At 41.9% G+C, this 27169-nt stretch overlaps 1 protein-coding gene across 1 annotated transcript; it reads right to left on the bottom strand.

The window, feature by feature from the left end:
- Window positions 1–283: 283 nt before the first annotated feature.
- anxa11a (annexin A11a) lies at window positions 284–26813 on the bottom strand. The gene is made up of 15 exons (XM_014215384.2): window positions 26610–26813; window positions 11914–12176; window positions 11266–11354; window positions 10491–10706; window positions 10124–10211; window positions 8177–8271; window positions 7550–7663; window positions 7250–7340; window positions 7041–7120; window positions 4576–4632; window positions 4287–4380; window positions 3182–3277; window positions 1583–1641; window positions 1225–1347; window positions 284–1076 (listed from the first exon to the last, which is right to left on the bottom strand). Exons 2-15 carry the CDS (start codon window positions 12164–12166, stop codon window positions 1017–1019), a joined length of 1515 nt encoding a protein of 504 aa, XP_014070859.2. The 5' UTR covers window positions 12167–12176; window positions 26610–26813; the 3' UTR covers window positions 284–1016.
- Window positions 26814–27169: the final 356 nt, after the last annotated feature.

Genomic DNA, 27169 nt, shown 5'->3' on the forward strand with positions numbered 1-27169 from the left:
TTACCTGGTTAAATAAAGGTGAAATAAAAATAAATACAACTTGTCTACAAAATCATATTGCTGTGACTGCTTTCAAATAAAGGTTATTGCAACTTGCACGGTTTTCTCCTTTGCTCACTGACTCCACAAATAACAGGCCAAGGACATCAGCCATTTGTTGAAAATGTCAGGGGCCTGGGGTCAGAAACAGGAAATAGTGCTCTTCCTTGCCTCAAGACTAAAACACAGTATGATGCAACACAACATTAGCATGGATGAAATCATCAGTAGGGGAAACAACAGCGGTGTTTCTCAACATTTATTTTCAGATGTAATATTAAATCAGAGCACCGTTACTTAAATGTGATGCAATTACATTTTAGTTAGAAGTTAGATTGACAGATATGCTCAAAGAGATTGTAGCAAACAGCAGACAAAAAAAACACAATGATAGTGTACACACACACACCATATAAACACAAATATTAACTGAACACTTTGGTACTTTAGCTGCTAAGTATTCTGACTTCAGTCATGTATTTAATATTTCTCTACTAAACCAATTACTACTTAGTTAACTTTTACAATTAGATATGCATAATATTGGCACAAGCTTGTTAAAATAAAATATACCTTTTCATAAAATATATCTTGATTTAAATTCAAATTCTAATCTAATCAAAGTTGCACGTTGCACCTTTAGGGCATTTTTAGCCTGACCAAGTTATAATATCCAGCACTGATATTACACTTATGGAAAAACATATACCTTCTTGCTCATACAAAATATAGAAAAGGAACAGCTTTTACGATTAGAGGTTCTCATATCATAACATGTGCTAAAAGTTGCATTGAAGAAAATGGATGGCATGGCATGCAGTATTGCTGACTGTGGTGCAATATATATATATATATATATATATATATATTTATTCCTATTACTATTACTATTATAGGCTAGTCAGTAAATGGGTATATATGTAAACATTGGAGATAGTGTGGGGGGACATCCTGTAAAGAAAGCTGACATGGTTCCTCTAGTCGCTCCCTCCACACAGCTTTAACAGCAGTTTCTTATAGTCCCCTGAAGTGTCTCCCTGTCATAGACAACAACAAACACATCAACAAACTAGTCCAGAACATCATACTAGAATGCCTAACCTGCTCTATAGCAGTAGCATTATTGGAGGTACTGGTGTGTGTATGTGTGTTTGAATTTGTGTAGTGATGAGGAGAGATACTTACAGAGATGTCTGTGTAAAGCGACTTGCCATATGTCTTGATGTATTCCTGACGGATATCCAACATGTCCACCTCAGAACGGGTCACCATTATCCGAATCAGGGTTTTGTCCTTGGTCCCGGCCCCCTGAGAAAACACACACACACACAGGACCTTAGCACTTATTTAAAGAGTATACTTATCAGAAGCAATTACTGTAATAACAATGTAATTTCATTGGGACTGGGAAAGTGAAAATGTAGTGAGTGTAAACAGTGTTCACTTATCAGTCGTGGACAGTTTTGTTATTCTGTGCTGTATGTACAGTATGTTGTAATCAGTCCAGACAGACAGACACAGACAGAAACGGGGTGTGTCTTACCTTCATGGCCTTGTAAAGTCTCTCAGCAAAGTAGGCGGGTGTGTTCTTAATACACTTGACTGGAACACGGAGAGAGCAGAGGGTTAGAATGAACCTGAGTAGGCGGGTGTGTTCTTAATACACATGACTGGAACACGGAGAGAGCAGAGGGTTAGAATGAACCTGAGTAGGCGGGTGTGTTCTTAATACACATGACTGGAACACGGAGAGAGCAGAGGGTTAGAATGAACCTGAGTAGGCGGGTGTGTTCTTAATACACATGACTGGAACACGGAGAGACTGATAACATGGCCCAGTCTGTTTGTGCTACAATGCCAACTCCTTGTCAGTCATTGTCAAGAGCACAAACAGACTTGAGACAAGGTGACTGATACCGTGTGTTGAAGGAAACTCTCAAAAACAAACAAAACTAACGGTTAAAAATGATATGAAAGGATAAAACTGAAAAGATTGTCAAGTCATATCTGAAACCGGAACTTGAAAATACTCTGAGTGTACAAAACATAACAAATATTGAGTTGCACCACCCCCTTTTGCCCGCAGAACAGCCTCAATTCGTCGGGGCATGGACTCTACAAGGTGTCGAAAGTGTTCCACAGGGCTGCTGGCCCATGTTGGCTCCAATGTTTCCAACAGTTGTGACTAGTTGGTTGGATGTCCTTTTGGTGGTGGACCATTCTTTATACACACTGGAAAATGTTAAGCGTGAAAAACCCAGCAGTGTTGCAGTTCTTCACACAAACTGATGTGCCTGGCACCTACTACCATACCCCTTTCAAAAGCCCTTAAATATTTTATTTTGGGTATTCACCCTCTGAATGGCACACATACACAATCCATGTCTCAATTGTCTCAAGGCCTAAAAATCCTTCTTTAACCTGCCTCCTCCCCTTCATCAAAACTGATTGAAGTGGATTTAACAAGTGACATCAATAAGGGATCACGGCTTTCACCTGGTCAGTCTATATCATGGAACGAGTTCATAATGTTTTGTATACTCAGTGTATATGAAAATATATGAATGTAGTTTGATAAACACAGTCAGAAGCGTGAAATACATTTTGAAACATCACATCAACATGACTTCTGTACAAACATCATGCACAATGGAACAAGCAAACAACACATCATTACTATGAAGTGTGTATGAAGAGTGAGCATCTCTTGATACAAAGTCAGATAACAACAACGATGTCATCCAGTCAAAAGAATCTAAAAGCAGGTTACTGTACCATTAACCGGAGCAACGATAGCCAAGTGAAGGAAAACAACAACAATTACTCATTCAGACAGCAACAGTGTGACAACTCACATATTACTTAAGCATCTTCTATAACATCTTTTCACAATAAGAATGAGTAAGCTATGGGTGTTAACACCTAAAAAAGAAATTCCACGCTACTGTTACGTCAAACCCCATACAGTAATTGGGTGGAACCATTGGTAAAGTTTTTTTTGGTAATCCCCTATACATACATCTGGGCATTTCACTCTGTGTGTGTTGTTATGGGTGTGACACAGAGTGTTAGTATGTGTTTGCGTAGAGACGTGTAGGTGTGACCTGCATGGGTGTGTGTTAACCAAAAGGTGTCCTCTTACCCACGGCCACCATTCCACTCTCCAGGTCTCCAGACATTTCTCTGTCGATGCTCTTCTCTAGGTCTCTGCCACACATCTGCTGATACTCATGGAACACTGCACATATGCACACACACACACACACACACACACAAGGTAGTGGCAAAAGCTATGAATCAAGATGAGCGGACAGCACCAGAGGACTGATATTTCATATACACTCAGTGGGCATCAGGTACCGGGTCAGACCCCTTTTGCCTCCAGAACAGCCTGAATTCCTCGGGGCATGGATTCTACAAGGTGTGGCGTTCAAACGTTGCTCAATTGGTATCAAGGGACCTAACGTGTACCAGGAAAACATTTCCTATGCCATTACACCACCAGCCTGTACCGTTGATACCAGGCAGGATGTGTCCATGGACTCATGCTGCTTACGCCAAATCCTGACTCGGCCATCAGCATGATGCAACAGGAACTGGGATTTGTCAGACCAGGCAATATTTTTTCACTCCTTAATTGTTCAGAGTTGGTGATCGCGTGCCCACTGGAGCTGCTTTTTTTGTAGCTGATAGGAACCCAGTGTGGTCGTCTGCTGCAATAGCCCATCCGTGACAGGGATTGACGAGTTGTGCGTTATGCACACCACTGTTGTACTGCGCTGTTATCTGCCTGTTTGTGGCCAGCATGCTAGCTTGCACGATTCTTGCCATTCTCCTTCGACCTCTCATCAACAAGCTGTTTTCGCCCACAGGACTGCCACTGACTGGATGTTTTTTGTTTGTCCCACAGTTCTCTGTCAACCCTAGACACTGTCGTGCGTGAAAAGCCCAGGAGGGCAGCCGTTTCTGAGATACTGGAACCGGTGCGCCTGACACTGAAGACCATACTATGCTCAGAGTCATTTAGGTCACTAGTTATGCCCATTCTACCGTAGATTCGAACAGTAACTGAATGCTTCAATGCCTGTCTGCTTGCTTTATATAGCAAGCCACGACCACCTTACCGTCTGAAGGAGTGAACCATATTCGTGAACGGGTGGTGTACCTAATAAACTGGCAGGTGAGTGTACATTTAATTGATATTTGACTTCTGTTGTCACAGTACCATTCCTCTCCCCTGTAGTTACCTGCTCTGAGGTGGGGTTTGCTCCTGGCACACAGGATGGCATTGAACTTGGACTCATCTGTTCCCACCTTGTTCTCTCCAGCAGCATATAGGGCCTGGACAGAGGGCACACAATACACACAGGCATCTTTCAATGAGCAGGTAGCGATTTAAAGTATGCCGTGTAGGGTCCTGAGTTTTTCCTGCTCAAATTGAATGAAAAACACCTGTCCCTAAGTATGTTGATGACACAATACAGTATGTAGATTAGACATCACAAGGTTCATTATAGATAAGAAATGGCAATTTACCTGGGCATCTTGTTTGGCTACAGAGATGTCCACTGTCTCTCTTTCATCTCGATTACCCTGAGAGCACAAACACAACACATAATCAGGGCCGGCTGCAGGCAACATAAGCAATCGCTTAAGGACCCCGACTGGAACTGTTGAGAGTTGGAATAGTAGAATACTCAACGTGCAAGTTAGACATTTGGTTGTGCATCAGCAGTTTTTCTCTTGTTTTTTAAGTCACTGACAGTCACTCAATTAACCATGTCAGCTAACAATTAGGTTAGTAAATTAGTCCAGCCAGTTATCTAAACCATGTAGTGTTAATGGCTGAATACTGACCGAACACGCAGGGCCCTGACCTCCAGGGGGCCCCATTGATTTTGTTAGTGACTCTCACTCAGATATCACTAACATGGCATAAGTCATGGCAAAATGTGTAGAATCGCAGGAAATCTGTTACAAAACTGCACAAATGTTTCTCTGAATTGCATGAGTAGAATTGCATGAAATGTGTTATTAAATTGCAAAAATACCTCTCCGCCCCATGGCAAAATGTGTATAACATGAGAAAGCTTGCATTAAAACTGCAACATTTTCTCTACAACCCATGGCAAAATGTTTAGAGTTGCAGGAAATGTACTTTAAAACAGTATTTTTCTCTCTGCCGTCAAGAGGGGGGCACTCAATTATTTTGCCTGCTTGGTGGGGGGCCCCACAACCAAATCTTGTTTAAGGCTCCCAAAAGACTAGAACCGGCCCTGCACATAATGAATCAAACATCTACAGATGAAGTCGTACGTTTACATACACTTAGGTTGGAGTCATTAAAACTCGTTTTTCAACCACTCCACAAAATTTCTTGTTAACAAACTATAGTTTTGGCAAGTCAGTTAGGACATCTAGTTTGTGCATGACACAAGTCATTTTCCCAACAATTGTTTACAGACAGATTATTTCACTGTATCACAATTCCAGTGGGTCAGAAGTTTACATAAACTAAGTTGACTGTGCCTTTAAACAGCTTGGAAAATTCCAGAAAACGATGTCATGGCTTTAGAAGCTTCTGATATGCTACTTGACATAATTTCAGTCAATTGGAGGTGTACCTGTGAATGTATTTCAAGGTCTACCTTCAAACTCAGTGCCTGTTTGCTTGACATCATGGAAAAATCTAAATAAATCAGCAAAAACCTCAGAAAATAAATTGTAGACCTCCACAAGTCTGGTTCATCATTGGGAGCAATTTCCAAATGCCTGAAGGTACTACGTTCATCTGTACAAACAATAGTACGCAAGTATAAACACCATGGGACCACGCAGCTGTCATACCACTCAGGAAGGAGACGCGTTCTGTCTCCTAGAGATGAACCTACCTTGGTGCGAAAAGTGCAAATCAATCCCAGAACAACAGCAAAGGACCTTGTGAAGATGCTGGAGGAAACAGGTACAAAAAAATATCTATATCCACAGTAAAACGAGTCCTACATTGACATAACCTGAAAGGCCGCTCAGCAAGGAAGCAGCCACTGCTCCAAAACCACCATAAAAAAGCCAGACTACGGTTTGCAACTGCACACTGGGGCAAAAATTGTACTTTTAGGAGAAATGTCCTCTGGTCTGATGAAACAAAAATAGAACTGTTTGGCCATAATGACCATTGTTATGTGTTGTGGAAAAAGGAAAAAGGGGGAGGCTTGCAAGCCGAAGAACACCATCCCAACCGTGAAGCACCGGGTGGCAGCATATTGTTGTGGGGGTGCTTTGCTGCAGGAGGGACTGGTGCACTTCACAAAATAGATGGCATCATGAAGGAGGAACAATATGTGGATGTATTGAAGCAACATCGCAAGACATCAATCAGGAAGTTAAAGCTTGGTCGCAAAAGGGTCTTCCAAATGGACAATGACCCCAAGCATACTTCCAAAGTTGTGGCAAAATGGCTTAAGGACAACAAAGTCAAGGTATTGGAGTGGCCATCACAAAGCCCTGACCTCAATCCTATAGAAAATCTGTGGGCAGAACTGAAAAAGCGTGTGCGAGCAAGGAGGCCTACAAACCTGACTCAGTTACACCAGCTCTGTCAGGAGGAATGGGCCAAAATTCACCCAACTTATTCCAGGAAGCTTGTGGAAGGCTACCTGTAACGTTTGACCCAGGTGCAACATTTAAAGGCAATGCACCAAATACTAATTGAGTGTTTTTAAACTTCTGACCCACTGGGAATGTGATGAAAGAAATAAAAGCTGAAATAAAAATCACTCTCTCTACTATTATTCTGACATTTCACATTCTTAAAATAAAGTGCTGATCCTAACTGACCTAAAACAGGGAATTTTTTTATAGGATTCAATGTCAGGAATTGTGAAAAACTGAGTTTAAATGTATTTGGCTAAGGTGTATGTAAACCTCCGACTTCAACTGTATGTATTCCTATGTATTTCTAATGTATACATTATTCTACATCTATGGGCCATAGGCTGTACCTGGGCCAGAGAGATGAGGAGTCTACGGAAGTGTCCTGAGGTGTCCCCACTGATGGCATCTTCCAGTGACTTCTTATTCTCTGAAATAACACACACAGCTTTCTTACACAGCACAGTACAGAGCAGTACACTACTCATATTTATTTCAAAGGTTTTTTCCTCAACGCTATTTGTAGTCCCTGTAGTGTGTGTCTACCTGAGGAACTTACCGGTCTTGTAGACCATGTTGATCTCTCTGATCTCTGCGTTGGAGCGAGAGGACAGGATCTCTATCAGACAAGCCTCGTCTGTCCCTGCACCCTGTCAGAACATACAGTAGAGAACAGTTGGTAGGTTTACGACATGAATATCACTATTTCTCTGTTCGTTAAACTAGTTTAGCTAGTTGTGTCAAACACAAAACAAAAACATTCCACTTGTTTGCATGTACGAACGCAAACACACACACACACACACACAGGCTAAGAGAGAATATCCATGTCAGTGATTATGAAAACCCTTTCACAAACCTTAATGGCCTCTTTGAGTTCGTATGCATCAAGCTGGGCTGGGGTCTTCAACATGGCCAGCACCAGCTTCTCAAAGTTCCCTGACAGCTCTGACTTCAGATCCTTAACCAGATCCTAGGAAGGTAAGGGGATACAAGCTTGGTATAATTCAATGCTAACCAAGTAATTATTGAGTTGGGCTGGTGCTCAGCGGTACAGAGAACAAGCACTTTCCCTGTTCTATAACTTAAATATCGGCACCGTCATTTTCTGTACTGCTTGAGTACTGGCACCTCTTTTAGAATATTGGTTGTAAAATATGATAAGTAACAGCAAATATATAGAAAGAGTACCGGTACCCAAAATGAGTGGCGGGACCTACTTCAGTCCACTTCAAGCATTAATGCTATCTGTGTTCAACTGCTGTGTTCCGGGTACTGCTATAATGGGGTCTGAGGGAATCAAGTCCTCCAGCTATGTCGTTTACTGGCAGAACCATCAGCTGCTGTTCAGATATACCCTCTGACCCTCCGTGACCCTCACATATTCAGATCATTGTATGATGCTGTAACACTCATTATATTCATTTGTTCCATAATAACAACTTAGATAAATAAAGTTTCACGTTTTTAAATGTAACTGTATTACCTTTCCGTAGGAAGTTTTGAAGGCCGCGAGCATGGGAACACGCTGTATGTTTGAGCGACTCCCTAGCAGGTCTATGATGGCCTGTTCATCAGTACCTGTAGGACAAGTTCCCTGTCAGAACACATATTCAAAACTGCCCATCCATTTCTCTTCATTAGTTTATAACATCATTTTTTTACTAGTATAGCTAAGCAAATATCATTACCATGTCTTCATACATAATTAAGTCATTCAAAGACTGGGGCTCAATGATAGAAGGCAATGTAATTGCTAGTGTTGAATTTACCTATCCATTCCTTTCAGATCTACACAAGTGCGTATTGTATAAGGTTACTGACAAGGGGTTGTTTCTGGACAGGGCCTATTCTCCCGTGACATCTGGCCATTACCCATGTAATATTTGTTTCTGGTTCCAAGATTAGATAGGGCTTAATGTATGCTCGGCCCTTATTTATGTGCTCTCTGACACCTGGAGTCAGAAGACAGGAGACAATGCCAAAGGACTAGTCAGCCCTTCCCCCCTCCAAGGGGCCAAAATGTTTCTCTCTGTTACAGTATTCAGAAGACTGACTATTGAATGTGACTGAATAATACTATAGTATCCATGTTTGGTATACATCTGAAACGTGTTCACTGAGGATAACTCTGATGCTAACTATGTGCATGTATGATCTCTGTGGTTACTTGTATCTGTACAGGGTGAAATCTGAATTAATATATGCAAAAAGGTTTTAAAGGTCCTCTCAGGAATTCTGTCATATTTACACTGGTCTCATCCCACCACAGAAGCATTTAAATGCTGTGACACCCTGCGGAGATTGGGCCTTGGTGGTCAGGTTACACTGTAAACTTTGTATCGCTTGATTGATCAAAGGTGATTGGATCTGGGTTGAAAGGATACACCTTCAGATGTTATAAATGGAATGAAATGCCTTTGTTCTGTGTCTTATCCTGTACCCAGTCCATGGAGGAAATTTGTATGATCAATTCTCATTTCCTCGGCTTCTAGGCCTCGGGCTAGTAAGCATCTCTTTGTCCATGCTTTGCCTTGTAAGTTAACCTGAGAATCTATACTACCGGTCAAAAGTTTTACAACACCTACTCATTCAAGAGTTTTAATTTATTTTTGATATTTTCTACATTGTAGACTAATAGTGAAGACATCAAAACTATGAAATAACACATATAGAATCATGTAGTAACCGAAAGTGTTAAACAAATCTAAATATATTTTATATTTGAGATTCTTCAAATAGCCACCCTTTGCCTTGATGACAGCTTTGCACGCTCTTGGCATTCTCTCAATCAGCTTCATTTTAAATGTTTTAAATATAAAATACATTTTGATTTACTTAACACTGTTTTAGTTACTATATGATTCCATATGTGTTATTTCATAGTTTTGATGTCTTCACTATTATTCTAGAATGTTGTAAATAGTCAAAATAAAGAAAAACCCTTGAATGAGTATTCTAAAACTTTTGACCGGTAGTGTATATGCCTACAATAATGCTTTGTTAATGTCAGTATAACCTTGTACCTTAAGCTTTATGTCTTGTATGTCAACCCATTCATTTTACAGTTATGAAATAATACTTGCTTTGATATTCGCTTCCCATGACCATTCCTTAGTCAGCTAAACGCATTATACTCGATTGCACATGGTTCAATTGTAGTCTTTTGCATATTGCTAATTATCTTTGAGTCAGATAAACATTTTATTGGCCAATTGCTTAGTCTTATTACGAGTCACATGTGAGGTATTTATAATATCATACACACTGTATATACAAATGTCAAATATTGCTGGCCACTACATTAACTCAATCACTGGACCAATGTATAAAAGGTTAGGGGTTGTTTCTGGACAGGGTCTAACTCACTCACGAGACTCCAGTATAAGGGGTTAGAGGCTGTTTCTGGACTGGGCCTATTTAACCAACTCACCAAAGCCCTTCATGGCTTTCCTCAGAACCTCCACATCTCTCAGTGGGTCTGCTCCTGGAAAATCCTTGATGGTTCCCCGGAATCCTCTCTGAAAGAAAAGGGAATTAATCCAGAATGTAACCTGATTGCTTTACACTGTCAGTGTTATTTGCCAGTAAAACTCCTGGCAAAATCTCTTATAATTGACATCTCAAGAAGAGTAAGAAAATGATAGAAGCCCAATCAATATTAGTGCAGAACATTTAGGTATTCAAGTTTAAACCCTTGGATAAAGTATGGACCCTTAACCAGATGTATACCTGTCCTAAAATGGTCTTTTGAAGGACTATTGTCACCAATAGGGTTAAATCTTTCCAGTGTATCTTACATTGATGGCAGGAGAGACGGGAATGGCTCCACCTCCAGGCATGGACGGGTTGGGCGACGGGGCTTGAGGATACACTGGCATGGGCTGATTAGGCGCTGGTCCTCCTCCGTAACCAGGCATGGAGGGGTTGGGTGAGGGTGCCCGTGGGTAGCCAGGCATGGGCTGGCCTGGATAGCCCATGCCTGGGCCTTGAGGCTGGGGCATCTGCCCTCCTGGCTGTGGGTACATACCATAGGGCTGTTGGTTAGGGGGCTGGGGGGCAGGGTGGGGGTATCCACCAGGGCTGAACATGGCTGCGGAGATCGGGTTGGCATGTGATTGGAGCAGAAGTGGGCATCCAATAAAATGTGCAGGAAGCAGATTAATTTAAACCAATCTGCAAGCAAAGCTGTTTTGTAGATAATCAATTATGTATTATAGATGTTGATTAAACATCTGCTTTAGTTTTTTTTAATAAAGGGAAAATAAAAGACAATGCAAAAAAGAAATGATACAAAACATGGAGTTGAGGGATTACAACAGTGAAAGAGAAGGTTGCAACAAATGATTATGTTTTTGAAGCACTATCTTAGCTAATAAACATGAGCTACATTATTTTAGTCATGAGAGAGAGACTATTAAGGAAGGTTAACAAGAAAGCTGCAACATAGATAGATATGAGAAAAAGATGACCGGGGTAAAAAGTCTTATCGGTCAATAATTGGGTTGTGATTTCCATTATTGGCCATGCAATTCATGGGGGGGGGGTTGTACTGTATTTTCATGCCAGACTTACCATGGCTGGGAGATTGCCTGCGTTGAATCCAGGGTTGGACAGATTATCAAGACCAAAGGTGGGGAAACCAGCACCACCTCCCCAACTATCTGTATCAGATTACATAGATGGGCATGCCACTAAACTGTTTATGGCAAATCACTGACAAATTGCTATGTACTATTACTACTGTTTTACAACAGTTTGGACTGTTTTGCTTTGATGTTGTGGTTGTATATGATTGTAGTCAACCAATCAAGTAATTGATTAATCAATCAATCAATAAATCCTTCAATCAGCTGTTACCAGAAACCAGAAGATAATTGTTATGTTTTAAATAGAACATAGAAAGTGCTTAAACTTCATACTAGAGAAGTTTTAACAAATATCTGGTATTGCTGCTAGGGCAGAGAGGTAAAGAAATGGGTCAGTATTAAATTGGCTTTGGAATGAAACACCAGGACTAGCAATAAACACACTTGCCAATTCTAGTCAGCAGAGTGATACTCACGGCTCACAGAATGCGAGTACTATGTGAGTCACAAGTTGGTCTGTGAGTGTTGTCTCTCAGCACAGCGAAGGTTGTTTAGAGAATAATAAAACATATAAAAAAACATGCTGTATGTGCATATATTAGGCATATAATGATCTGTTGTCCTGACGCCTTACCTGCTGGGGGTATGGCTGGGTACCCTCCAGCTCCAGGCTGTGGGGGGTAACCACCAGCCTGTGGGGGGTAGCCACCTGCCTGGGGTGGGTAACCTCCTGCCTGAGGTGGGTAACCTCCTGCCTGGGGTGGGTAACCTCCTGCCTGAGGTGGGTAACCTCCTGCCTGAGGTGGGTAACCTCCGGCTTGGGGTGGGTAGGCGCCCGGCTGAGGGGGATAGCCTCCGGCTTGGGGTGGGTATCCTGGATAACTCATGGTTTATGGTCTGAAATATGGTAAAATATTGAAATGTAAGGCCTATTTTTTATGTGTAAATGCATTCTGTTCAGAGTTTTTCTGTTCCGGGTTAAGTTATGATGACAGGAAAATGCAGTGGGCCACACCCCTCTCCATAGGGTTTACCTGGGGAGAAGAAACATGGCTAAATTCCTCAGGATGACCCATTAAGCATGAATGAATCGTGATTTCCTTGGCTGATGGTTTAATTTTTAACAAGGTCAATTTATGGGTAAGTGTGTATAAATGGAACAACTACATACATGAAATTGAGTATTTTCCTGAAGTTTACAACAAGTAAACTCAGAAATAATATTTTTGGGACACATACAGTGCCTTCAGAAAGTATTAATACCCCTTAACTTATTCCACATTTTGTTGTGTAACAGCCGGAATTCAAAATATAATTTTTTTCTCACCCATCTACAGACAATACCCCATAATGACAAAGTGAAAACACTTTAGACATTCTGCACATTTATTGAAAATGAAATACAGAAATCTATCATTTACATAAGTATTCACACCCCTGAGTCAATACATGTTAGAATCACCTTTGGCAGCGATTACAGCTGTGAGTCTCAGAGATTTTCACACCTGGATTGTACAATATTTGCACATTATTATTTTTTTTTTATTCTTCAAACTCTGTCAAGTTGGTTGTTGATCATCGCTAGATGGACATTTTCAAGTCTTGCCATAGATTTTCAAGCCGATTTAAGTCAAAACTGTAACTAGGTCACTCAGGAACATTCAATGACGTCTTAGTAAGCAGCTCCAGTGTATATTTGGCCTTGTGTTTTCAGTTATTGTCCTGCTGAAAGGTGAATTCCTCTCCCAGTATCTGTTGGAAAGCACACTGAAATGTTTTTCTGAAGGATTTTGCCTGTGCTTCGTTCTATTCCGTTTCTTTTTATCCTAAAAAAAACTCCCTAGTCCTTGCCGATGACAAGAATAACCATAACATGATTCAGCCACCACCATGCTTGAAAATATGAAGTGGTGCTCAGTGATGCATTGTGTTGGATTTGCCACAAACATAATGCATTGTATGCTTCACAGTTTTACTTTAGTTCCTTATTGCAAACAGGATACATGTTTTGGAATATTTTTTATTCTGTACAGGCTTCATTCTTTTCACTCTGTCATTTAGATTAGTATTGTTGAGTAATTACAATGTTGTTAATTTGTCCTCAGTTTTCTCCAATCACAGCCATTGAACTCTGCAACTGTTTTAAAGTCACCATTGGCCTCATGGTGAAATCCCTGAGCAGTTTCCTTCGTCTCCAGCAACTGAGTTAGGATGGACGCCTGTATCTTTGTAGTGACTGGGTGTATTGATACACCATCCAAAGTGTAATTATTAACTTCATGCTCAAAGGGATTTTCAATGTCTGCTTTTTTTGTTTTTACCCATCTACCAATAGGTGCCCTTCTTTGAGAAGCATTGGAAACCCTCCCTCATCTTTGTATTTAAATCTGTGTTTGAAATTCACTGCTCGACTGAGGGACCTTACAGATAATTATAAGGGGGGGGTTCTGGGGGATTTCCCCCAGAATATTTTAGACAGCTTTTTTCTACAATTCTAGTGGGAATCCATATTTATGAAGAGAACCACAGTGGGAATCCATATTTATGAAGAGAACCACAGTGGGAATCCATATTTATGAAGAGAACCACAGTGGGAATCCATATTTATTAAGAGAACACAACAATTTTTGGGGTTTTGCTACAATAAATTACACTATATATACAAAAGTATGTGGACACCCCTTCAAATTTGTGGATTTGGCTATTTCAGTCACACCTGTTGCTGACAGGTGTTTAAAATCGAGCACACAGCCAGGCAATCTCCATAGACAAACATTGGCAGTAAAATGGCCTTACTGAAGAGCTCAGTGACTTTCCACCTTTCCAACAAGTCAGTTTGTAAAATGCGTGCCCTGCTAGAGCTACCCCAGTCGACTGTAAGTTCTGTTATCATGAAGTGGAAACGTCTAAGGAGCAACAACAGCTCAGCTGCAAAGTGGAAGGCCACACAAACATGGCTGGTGAAGCGTTGGTTATAAATGTATTGCATCTGAGCACCTAGAGTGTGTGGCTCTCCTTTTCTTTTTCAAGTGTTCTACTCCGCTAGCCAGCACCTTGCCTAAACCAGTGTGCATTTCTTTCGTCTCCAGGCCACACAAGCTCACAGAACAGGACAGTCGAGTGCTGAAGCGTCTGTCCTCAGTTGCAACATCAGCACAAGAACTGTTCATCGGGAGCTTCATAAAATGGGTTGCCATGGCCGAGCAGCCGCACACAAGCCTAATATCACCATGTACAATGTCAAAAGTCGGCTGGAGGGGTGTAAAGCTCGCTGCCATTGGAATCTGGAGCAGTGGAAACGCCTTCTCTGGAGTGATGAATCACGCTTCACCATCTGGCAGTCCGACGGATGAATCTGGGTTTGGCGGATGCCAGTAGAATGCTACCTGCCCCAATGCATAGTACCAACTGTAAAGTCTGGTGGAGGAGGAATAATGGTCTGGGGCTGTTTTTCATGGTTCGGGCTAGGCCCCTAAGTTCCAGTGAAGGGAAATCTTAACACTACAGCATACAATAACATTCTGGACGATTCTGTGCTTCCAACTTTGTAGCAACAGTTCGGGTTAGGCCCTTTATCGTTTCACAATGCAAGGTCCATACAGAAATGATTTGTCAACAATTGGCTCAGCTTCTTCTGGGTTAGAGGAGGGTTTGACACGCCGGGATGTCCTTATCCCATCGCGCTCCAGCAACTCCTTGTGGCATGCCGAGTGCATGTAAGCTGACTTCGGTCGCCAGCTGTACGGTATTTCCTCTGACACATTGGTGTGGCTGACTTCCGGGTTAAGCGTGCAGTGTGTCAAGAAGCAGTGCGGTTTGGCAGGGTCGTGTTTCGGAGGATGCACGGCTCTCGACCTTCGCCTTTCCTGAGTCCGTACGGGAGTTGCTGTGATGGGACGAGACTGTAACTACCAATTGGATATCAAAAAATAAATTTAAAAAAATGATTTGTTGAGATTACTGTGGAAGAACTTGACTGTCCAGTACAGAGCCCGGACCTCAACCCTGGCTGAATATAACAAAGTCCCGTGAGCAATGTTACAACATCTAGTGGAAAGCCTTTCCAGAAGAGTGGAAGCTGTTTAGCAGCAAGGGGGGGACCAACTCCACATGAATGCCCATGTTTTTGGAATGAGATGTTCAACAAGGAGGTGTCCACATACTTTTGGTCATTTTGAAAACGTGTTTTAATAATTAGATGACTAATCTATTCCCTTCCCTGAAAATCCCACCCCCAATAATTAATTGACAGGTTTGAAACCCTACCTACCCTGTGACTCACAAACATACCACCCCGTTCCCTGAAAATCCCACCCATCGTGATCGATTGACCAGTCTGAAACCCTACTGACTCTGTGACTCTCACAAATATCCTGCCCCTGCCCTGACAGTCCCACCAACAGTGATCAGTTGACAGGCTGTTAAGAATGTTAAGAATGTGGCCAGGATAACGCACGACAATGAGGAAATGAAATCGGTAATGTGAGGAATAATATTGTTTTTCCCAATAAGGATTTGAATTGTGTACTTGAAAGGTTAAAAAGCATTGTTAAATTGCACATTACGTTTTCATATTCTTTCTATCACAAATAATGCTATCACAATAATGTAGTACAATTACAAATGTGAACTTTGACTTATCTTTTAACAATTTTATTTTTCAATATGGTAAGAACTGTCAACTTGAAAATGCAAACTGGAGCATTTAAATTTGGTCTTTGATTATGTTCACATAAAAATAATATAACTTTATTATTATTATTATTATTATTATTATTATTGCACATGGTCTGCGGTTTTGAGGCCGGTTGAACGTAATGCCAAATTCTCTAAAATGACGTTGAAGGCGGCTTATGGTGGATAAATGAACATAAAATTCTCTGGCAACAGCTCTGGCGGACAATCTGCAGTCAGCATGCCCATTTTATAATTAACCTTTATTTAACTAGGCAAGTCAGTTAAGAACAAATTCTTATTTACAATGACGGCCTACAGGGGAACAGTGGGTTAATTGCCTTGTTCAGGGGCAGAATGACAGATTTCTACCTTGTCAGCTCGGGGATTCAATCCAGCAACCTTACGGTTACTGGCCCAACACTCTAACCACTAGGATATCTGCCGCCCCAGATTGCATGCTCCCTCAAAACTTGAGACATCTGTGGCATTGTGACAAAACTGCACATTTTAGAGTGGCCTTTTATTGTCCCCAGCACAAGGTGCACCTGTGTAATGATACTGTTTAATCAGCTTCCTGATATGCCACACCTGGCAAAGAAGAAATGCTCAATAACAGAGATGTAAACAAACTTATGCACAAAATTTGAGAGACATTTCTGAGATATTTTATTTCAGCTCATGAAACATGGGACCAACACTTTACATGTTGCCTTTAGATTTTTGTTCAGTGTATATTGCCAAGTTATCATTAGCCTACTCATTGTGTAACTATTATTACTTGTATTATTACGTGTTTTACTTTTCTATCATTTCTCTATTTCTTTCTCCCTGCATTGTTGGGAACGGCCGAAAGTAAGCATTTCACTGTTAGTCCACACCTGTTGTTTACAAAGCATAAGCAGGAACACAATTTGATTTGTAACCGCGGTTCGGCAATGGTGCACTGCTGAGCTCGCATATGGGGCTCAGCCAGGACCATTACCTTTGTAACCGCATAAAAAACATTTTACCAATGTGATTTAACCAATTGAAGTTGGAAAATAGAAAAATAAAAAAATGCAGTATGGTGTTAAATGCCTGTAAACCGCTTGTGGAGGAAAATTACACTTTTATACTTTTTCATTATACCACAACGTTGTTGAATACTCGTTTCTGATTGGCTAGAAGGGCATTCAATAATGGACATTGAAACCAGATAACGGGACAGTTGGAAAAGTTATCGGGACACCTTGCAATCATGACGCAATATGCGCCTACACATACATGCAGACCTTACTTGCTACAACGTCATAGAAAGCTAAACCAACAACTACACAAATTGAAATTATATACATTGTAAACGCTGGTCCAACGAGGAACAAAAACGTATTGATTTGTTTTTGCAGAGACCATCGATTGATGACCTAACGTGGTGAGTGATGAACATGAATGTCTCTGGTCCCTCAAGTCCCTATGCTGTCAAATCCTTCCACATGTTTCTAGTTTGACCAGCTGTTTTCAGGAACGGGCGTCCCCCATTATTTCCAAGGTAATGTACAGAACGTCGGCGTTTATCCCTTACATTTCATATTGCTTCTAGCCTAGCATTTGATTTCCAACAGTGATGGTTTGTATAAATCTTGCTCTGACCTCGGAAACAATGTTTCACTTTTGAAATTTGATCTCGCCCCAGTAACGTTACAGAGAATGCTGTGCCAGAACGAGATAAACTTTTCTGATTCAGGCGAAATCATGCAACACTATTATCATATATGCAATTAAATGGAAATAAAAACCTATTGTCTGTCCAGGCCTCAGGGCCAAAAATTGAGCGTTTACTGCCCTTCCAGCTGTAGTTTGTAACTTTAGTTGGCTAAGTGGGAAGACGTTAGCCAGCCTGCTGCATAGCAACCAATGTTTTGCACAGATTAAAATATTTTGTTTTTTGTCCACAGATGGAAGGGTGAAATAGTATAGATTTGCAGAACACATTGTCTAACAATTTGCATAACGCATTACAGGCATCACAAGCATAGCTATGTAAATTCCGTGACAGTGAAGCTTTTGTGATTGGACAGTAAGCATACTGGCGATTGACAGAAAGCAGGACGCACTACAGGCATTACAAGCATAGCTATGTAAATTAAGTGACATTTGCATTCTAGGCATTGTTCTTGACCCTGATTCAAATTGCCTATTTTGGCACAGTGTTTCTGAGACTATAAGTGGGTGCTAACCCTGCTCCGGAGCTGGGCCAGCTAACCCTGGGTTGGTGCTAGCCCACTTTAGAATGTGCAAGTGTGAACACTCACTTAGCCCTGGGCTGGTAAAGTGTGAACACGCCTTGAATTTTCTCGTGGTGCACACAGTTCAAATTATATGTAACACCATAGGACATAAAACAATTATACAAATTTAACAACAGCACAACAAAATATATAATTGTATTTTGCAGTTGCCTTTTCAATTTAAACACCAGTGATGCATCTAGTGATTTCTAACTGCACTGAACCAAATCAGTGGTGCATCTTGTGATTTCTAACTGCACTGAACCAAATCAGTGGTGCATCTAGTGATTTCTAACTGCACTGAACCAAATCAGTGGTGCATCTAGTGATTTCTAACTGCACTGAACCAAATCAGTGGTGCACTGGAGCAAAGCAAAACTTTGAGTGGGCAAAACCATTCATCTTGAGGTGACTGGGGAGTGGGTGCAAAATACAATCTGTTAATTTTTATATCATATATAAAATTCACATATCTATTTTAATACAGACTAGCTCAAAACATTGCTAATAATTGAAAATGACAAATTACCCAATGGATCATGATAATTTTCTGGTAAAAAAATGTGGAATGCCAGAACATAAGTTTGCACCCCTATTTTGAAAGTGGGGTGTTTGTTGCATTGCTCAGACACGTACAGTGGCAAGAAAAAGTATGTGAAACCTTTGGAATTATCTGGATTTCTGCATAAATTGGTCATAAAATTAGATGTGTTCATCTAAGTCACAACAACTGACAAACACAGTCTGCTTAAACTAATAACACACAAAATATATTGAATACATAATTTCAACATTCAGAGGGTAGGTTGGAAAAAATATGTGAACCCCAAGGCTAATGACTTCTCCAAAAGATAATTGGAGTCAGGAGTCAGCTAACCTGGAGTACAATCATTGAGACGAGATGGGAGATGTTGGTTAGAGCTGCTCTGCCCTATAAAAAAAAACACTCACAAAATGTGAGCTTGCTATTCACAAGAAGCATTACCTGATGTAAACCATGCCTCGAACAAAATATATCTCAGAAGACTGAAGATTAAGAATTGTTGACTTGCATAAAGCTGGAAAGGGTTACAAAAGTATCTCTAAAAGCGTTGATGATCATCAGTCCACAGGAAAGACAAATTGTCTATAAATGGAGAACTGTCCTGCAAAGGAGTGGCTGTCCTGCAAAGAAGACTGCTAGAGCACAGCACAGAATGCTCAATGAGGTTAAGAAGAATCCTAGAGTTTCAGCTAAAGACTTACAGAAATCTCTGGAACATGCTAACATCTCTGTTGACGAGTCTATGATATGTAAAACACTAAACAAGAATGATGTGCATGGGAGGACACCACGAAAGAAGCCACTGCTGTCCAAAAAAAACATTGCTGCACGTCTGAGGTTCGCAAAATAACATCAAGATGTTCCACAGCACTACTGGCAAAATATTCTGTGGACAGATGAAACTAAAGTTGAGTTGTTTGGTAGGAACACACAACACAATGTGTGGAGAAAAAAAAAGGCACAGCACACCAACATCAAAGTCTCATCCCAACTGTAAAGTATGGTGAAAGGGGCATCATGGTTTGGGGCTGCTTTGCTGCCTCAGGGCCTGGACAGCTTGCTATCATCGACAGAAAAATGAATTCCGAAGTTTATCAAGACATTTTGCAGGAGAATATTATTGTGTCTGTCCACCAATTGAAGCTCAACAGAAGTTGGGTGATGCAACAGGACAATGACCCAAAACACAGAAGTAAATGAACAACAGAATGGCTTCAACAGAAGAAAATACGCCTTCTGGAGTGGCCCAATCAGAGTCCTGACCTCAACCCGATTGAGATGCTGTGGCATGACCTCAAGATAGCGGTTCACACCAGACATCCCAAGAATATTGCTGAACTGAAACAGTTTTGTGGATGGTCCAAAATTCCTCCTGACTGTTGTCCGCAACTACAGAAAACTTTTGGTTGAGGTTATTGCTGCCAAAGTAAGGTCAACCAGTTATTAAAACCAAGGGTTCACATACTTGTTCCACCCTGCACTGTGATTGTTTACACTGTGTGTTCAATAAAGACATGAAAACATATGATTGTTTGTGTGTTATTAGTTTAAGCAGACTGTGTTTGTCTATTGTTAGATGAAGATCAGATCAAATTGTATGACCAGGTAAGTCCAGGTAATTCCAAAGGGTTCACATACTTTTTCTTGCCACTGTATGGTTCCATGGAGGTATTCCTTCTCATCATTTGCATTTTAGTGACAGTGGAAAGAATGACAGACTGTTTTTTGTATTTGAATAGGAACACAGTTCTAGGTCAAGGGCCTGTTCCGGAGGATGTAAAGTCAGCCCACTGACATTTACTCCTGAGGTGCTGACCTGTTGCACCCTCGACAACTACTGTGATTATTATTATTATTATTATTATTTGACCCTTCTGGTCATCTATGAACATTTGAACATCTTGGCCATGTTCTGTTATAATCTCCACCCAGCACAGCCAGAAAAGGACTGGCCACCCCTCATAGCCTGGTTCTTCTCTAGGTTTCTTCCTAGGTTCTGGTCTTTCTAGGGAGTTTTTCCTAGCCACCGTGCTTCTACACCTGCATTGCTTGCTGTTTTAGGCTGGGTTTCTGTACAGCACTTTGAGATATCAGCTGATGTAAGAAGGGCTTTATAAATAAATTTGATTTGATTTAAAGTTATAGAATGTTCAGATAGTCATAACTGTTCTACACCATACATTTACGTCTGTCAGATAGAGAATAGGGAATCATGTCAGCTCTATTCATTGGATTTCATGTCACTGACTACACCCAAGGTGTGCCAACATAAAAAGCACATTCAGTACAAAGTTCAGCAGGGGTGTCAAACAAATTTTATAGTATAATATTTATGGATTTAAGGACTACATAACTGTTATTACACCGTCACCCATTTAATCTACATTCTTAGAAAGAAAGTGCCATCTATAACAAAAAGGGTACTTTGGCTGTTCCCATAGGAGAACCTTTTAATTAACCCCTTTTGGGTTCCATGTAGAACCCTTTCCACAGAGGGTTCTACATGAAACCCAAAAGAGTTCAACTTGGACCCAAAAAGGGTTCTACCAGGAACCAAAAAGGGTTCTCTTATGGGGACAGTCACAGAACCATTTTTTCTAGGAGTGTACCGCACACAAGTCTTAGACCACAACCTAAAATTAAACTAAAAGAGAAAGCCAAAGTCCAAACACCAGAGGCTAAAGCAATCAACCATGCTTCTCATTTATCTAACCTATCTACAACTAATACTAATTTCAACACAAATGCATTTCTCTTTCTCCTATCAGTGGCCTGAGGTCTATAGATTTCAAGTAAACACGCAACAGTGTAATACAGGAGTGAAATTGTGACACAAAGACTTCAACATAAGAAACCAAAGCATTTGACCAGGACACAAGCTCAGCATACTCACCAAAGCCCATAGGCTATTAACATCCTGTATAATAATCAAACCACAAATCAGTGGCAAATACAGCCTAAATTAAGAAACAGGCTACCAACTGGAACACAATCGCTCTGATAAATTAGAATGAAATGTGGCACCTTTTTATTGATCAAATGTAAGGAACGTTACACATGTATACAGATCTGTGTATAAATATAAGTAGCCATATGGGATCCATATGTGTAAGGCCCTGTAAAGCACACAAATGTTTTCTGGGCGAATGGGAGTAGGTCTTGTGCTGAAGTGTGTGGGCATATTCCCCATGTTCAATATAGAGGTTGACCGATTAATCGGCATGGCCGATTGGCCAATTAATTAGGGCCGATTTCAAGTTTCAAGGGCCTGTTGTCCGGACCTCTGGCAGTCTCTATGGGGGTGCCACAGGGTTCAATTCTCGGGCCGACTCTCTTCTCTGTATACATCAATGATGTCACTCTTGCTGCTGGTGATTCTTTGATCCACCTCTACGCAGACGACACCATTCTGTATACCTCTGGCCCTTCTTTGGACACTGTGTTAACTAACCTCCAGATGAGCTTCAATGCCATACAACTCTCCTTCCGTGGCCTCCAACTGCTCTTAAATGCAAGTAAAACTAAATGCATGCTCTACAACCGATCGCTGCCCGCACCTGCCCGCCCGTCCAGCATCACTACTCTGGACGGTTCTAACTTAGAATATGTGGACAACTACAAATATCTAGGTGTCTGGTTAGACTGTAAACTCTCCTTCCAGACTCACATTAAACTTTTCCAATCCAAAATGAAATCTAGAATCGGCTTCCTCTTTCGCAACAAAGCATCCTTCATCCATGCTGCCAAATATACCCTCGTAAAACTGACCATCCTACCGATCCTCGACTTCCGCGATGTCATTTACAAAATAGCCTCCAACACTCTACAAAAAAAATTGGATGCAGTCTATCACAGTGCTATCCGTTTTGTCACCAAAGCCCCATATACTACCCACCACTGCGACCTGTACGCTCTCGTTGGCTGGCCCTCGCTTCATACTCGTCGCCAAACCCACTGGCTCCAGGTCATCTACAAGTCTCTGCATGGTAAAGCCACGCCTTATCTCAGCTCACTGGTCACCATAGCAGCACCCACCCATAACACGCACTCCAGCAGGTATATCTCACTGGTCACCCCCAAAGCCAATTCTTCCTTTGGTCGCCTCTCCTTCCAGTTCTCTGCTGCCAATGACTGGAACAAACTGCAAAAATCACTAAAGCTGGAGACTCATATCTCCCTCACTAGCTTTAAGCACCAGCTGTCAGAGCAGCTCACAGATCAGTGCACCTGTACACAGCCCATCTGTAAATAGTCCATCCAACTACCTCGTCCCCATACTGTATTTATTTATCTTGCTCCTTTGCACCCCAGTATTTCTACTTGCACATTCATCTTCTGCACATTCTACCATTCCAGTGTTTAATTGCTATATTGTAATTACTTCACCACCATGGCCTATTTATTGCCTTACCTACCTTATCCTACCTCATTTGCACATGCTGTATATAGACTTTTTCTACTGTATTATTGATTGATGTTTGATTATTCCAGGTGTAACTTTGTGTTGTTGTATGTGTTGAACTGCTTTGCTTTATCTTGGCCAGGTCGCAGTTGCAAATGAGAACTTCTTCTCAACTAGCCTACCTGGTTAAATAAAGGTGAAATAAAAAATAAAAATGGAACAAATAAGAGAATAACCTAGGCCGGCGCTTATAATAAAGCTTTGGGAATAGCCTATGTAACAGTATAGCTTCCGTCCTTCTCCTCACCCCTACCTGAGCTTGAACCAGGAACCCTCTACACACATCGACGACAGTCACCCTCGAAGCACCGTTACCCATCGCCCCACAAAAGCCGCCGAGCAAGGGAAACAACTACTTCAAGGTCTCAGAGCGAGTGACATCACCAATTGAAACGTTATTAGCGCTCACCCCGCTAACACGGAACCCAAACCGGCTGAGCACGTGCGCCATCGTGCGCTATCGTGCATACATTTATTTTGTCCCCCTACACCAAACGCGATCACGACACGCAGGTTAAAATATCAAAACAAACTCTGAACCAACAACAATGACATTAATTTGGGGACAGGTCGAAAAGCATTAAACATGTATGGCAATTTAGCTAGTTAGCTTGCACCTGCTAGCTAATTAGTCCTATTTAGCTAGCTTGCTGTTGCTAGCTAATTTGTCCTGGGATATAAACATTGAGTTGTTATTTTACCTGAAATGCACAAGGTCCTCTACTCTGACAATTAATCCACACATAAAGCGGCCAACCGAATCGTTTCTAGTCATCTCTCCTCCTTCCAGGCTTTTTCATCTTTGAACTTATATGGTGATCACAAAAACCTACACTCGATCCCTCCGATGTCAACAACTACAGACCAGTATCCCTTCTTTCTTTTCTCTCCAAAACTCTTGAACGTGCCGTCCTTGGCCAGCTCTCCTGCTATCTCTCTCAGAATGACCTTCTTGATCCTAATCAGTCAGGTTTCAAGACTGGGCATTCAACTGAGACTGCTCTTCTCTGTGTCACGGAGGCTCTCCGCACTGCTAAAGCTAACTCTCTCTCCTCTGCTCTCATCCTTCTAGACCTATCTGCTGCCTTTGATACTGTGAACCATCAGATACTCCTCTCCACCCTCTCCGAGTTGGGCATCTCCGGCGCAGCCCACGCTTGGATTGCGTCCTACCTGACAGGTCGCTCCTACCAGGTGGTGTGGCGAGAATCTGTCTCCGCACCATGCGCTCTCACCACTGGTGTCCCCCAGGGCTCTGTTCTAGGCCCTCTCCTATTCTCGCTATACACCAAGTCACTTGGCTCTGTCATATCCTCACATGGTCTCTCCTATCATTGCTATGCAGACGACACACATTTAATCTTCTCCTTTCCCCCTTCTGATAACCAGGCGGCGAATCGCATCTCTGCATGTCTGTCAGACATATCAGTGTGGATGACGGATCACCACCTCAAGCTGAACCTCGGCAAGACAGAGCTGCTCTTCCTCCCGGGGAAGGACTGCCCGTTCCATGATTTCGCCATCACGGTTGACAACTCCCTTGTGGCCTCCTCCCAGAGTGCTAAGAACCTTGGCGTGATCCTGGACAACACCCTGTCGTTCTCCACTAACATCAAGGCGGTGACCCGATCCTGTAGGTTCATGCTCTACAACATTCGCAGAGTACGACCCTGCCTCACACAGGAAGCGGCGCAGGTCCTAATCCAGGCACTTGTCATCTCCCGTCTGGATTACTGCAACTCGCTGTTGGCTGGGCTCCCTGCCTGTGCCATTAAACCCCTACAACTCATCCAGAACGCCGCAGCCCGTCTGGTGTTCAACCTTCCCAGGTTCTCTCACGTCACCCCGCTCCTCCGCTCTCTCCACTGGCTTCCAGTTGAAGCTCGCATCCGCTACAAGACCATGGTGATTGCCTACGGAGCTGTGAAGGGAACGGCACCTCCATACCTTCAGGCTCTGATCAGGCCCTACACCCAAACAAGGGCACTGCGTTCATCCACCTCTGGCCTGCTGGGCCCCCTACCTCTGAGGAAGCACAGTTCCCGCTCAGCCCAGTCAAAACTGTTCGCTGCTCTGGCACCCCAATGGTGGAACAAGCTCCCTCACGACGCCAGGACAGCGGAGTCAATCACCACCTTCCGGAGACACCTGAAACCCCACCTCTTTAAGGAATACCTAGGATAGGATAAAGTAATCCTTCTAACCCCCCCCTTAAAAGATTTAGATGCACTATTGTAAAGTGGTTGTTCCACTGGATATCATAAGGTGAATGCACCAATTTGTAAGTCGCTCTGGATAAGAGCGTCTGCTAAATGACTTAAATGTAATGTAAATGTACATGTAACATCTACACTTTCATAGTATTACCATGACAACTGGCAAAACAGTTCGTCTTTCAATCACCCACATGGGTATAACCAATAAGGAGATGGCACGTGGGTACCTGCTTCTATAAACCAATGAGAAGATGGGAGAGGCAATCTGCGTCAGAGCGTCGCAGACGTTCGTTGGCGCGTGCGAGCAGTGTAGGTACAATAGTTGAATATCATGGATTTCTAAATTTATTTTGTGACGCTCGCGCACGCGACGTGTCCAGTCTGGTCAGCATGTAACTAGCTAGCCATTTCACACCGGTTACATTCACCCCCCCCTGTTGACCTCCTTTTCCGCAGCAACCAGTGATCTGGGTTAACAGCATCAATGTAACATCGCTCCCGTCCCTCTCCTCGCCCCTACCTGGGCAATGGGTAACGATGCTTCAAAGGTGACTGTTGTCTATTTGTGCAGAGGGACCCTGGTTCAAGACCAGGTTGGGGCGAGGAGAGGGACAGAAGCAAAACTGTTACACCTACACTGCACTGTGACCGAATAACATCAACTCAAGATAGACAGCAGCAAAATATCGTTGATATTTATTAAGTCAATACCGAAACCATGCAAAAATAAAATTGCACCACTAAACTTTTGGTCGACTTTTTAGGAGTAACGTAGCCAGGAAAAATTTAATTTCACGCTTAAAGTTGTAATTTTGCTACATTGTCATGGTTCCGCACTAGGCCTACTAATCAGAAGAAGAAAAGCAAATTTACCGAAGCCGCCTGTCGTTGTCAGGCAAATTACTCAAACATAAATTTCAAGTAGTTATATAACTAACCATAGGCCTAGCCTACTTTATCATGTTCTCAGTGCAATGAGACATTTTGTTATATTATGTATAGCCTTCACGCAAGAAGGCTCGCTAGTAGAGAAATGAATGTATCCAAGCGATGTGTCTAAAACCCGAAAAATGTATTATGCACTATCGCTACTGGAAACAATTAATATATTATAGCAAGTTCAGCTTCGATTTAAGCAAAACATGCATATAGTTTGTCACTTACTTTTGGTTTGCTGGACGTCTCTTCCTGCCCGGGTTGGTCTATTTTTCAAGCTCAGCCCCTGTATGTATATAACGAAGGTGGGTGGGACTCCTCATACTTTCCAACTCAGTCTCTCATGAATTACTGCACAGTGGTGCACTATTGAATGTACAAACGCATGACAGTGACGTGTTAGGTGAATCATCGAGGTAGGGAAAAAGTGACAAATGATGACACATTTGAGAGGCCACCAGAAAAGAGACGCCGCCTCAGCAGGAGGGTTAACAGACATGTCGAGTCGTTTTGATATCGCGTGTTTGTCTTCAGTTTTTGCTAGAATTTGACTACGATAGCTTCTTGTCAGGGTCTGAAATTAATCTCTTTCATTTCTACCAGACACTTTTTTTTTTATCTGACACTTATGAAATCTGTTAAACGCTTTATAATTGTAAACACTGAGTCAGTGGTAGGCAACTTGACATTAGAAATATGGTACATATTGTGTAACCTTAATCCATGATTATTCTTAAAGTATAATAATATTAATAGGTTATTCTTCTATCTGCCATGGTGGCAAGTGA

Source organism: Salmo salar, chromosome ssa01 (assembly GCF_905237065.1).
Source record: "Salmo salar chromosome ssa01, Ssal_v3.1, whole genome shotgun sequence".
NCBI classification, from domain to species: domain Eukaryota; kingdom Metazoa; phylum Chordata; class Actinopteri; order Salmoniformes; family Salmonidae; genus Salmo; species Salmo salar.

Coding starts and splice junctions, on each gene's coding strand:
- anxa11a (XM_014215384.2), bottom strand. CDS start 12,166: ATGAGTTATCCAGGATACCCACCCCAAGCCGGAGGCTATCCCCCTCAG. Junction 7,341..7,549: donor AACTCAAAGAGGCCATTAAG/GTTTGTGAAAGG, acceptor ATGTTCTGACAG/GGTGCAGGGACAGACGAGGC. Junction 4,381..4,575: donor TAGCCAAACAAGATGCCCAG/GTAAATTGCCAT, acceptor CCCTCTGTCCAG/GCCCTATATGCTGCTGGAGA.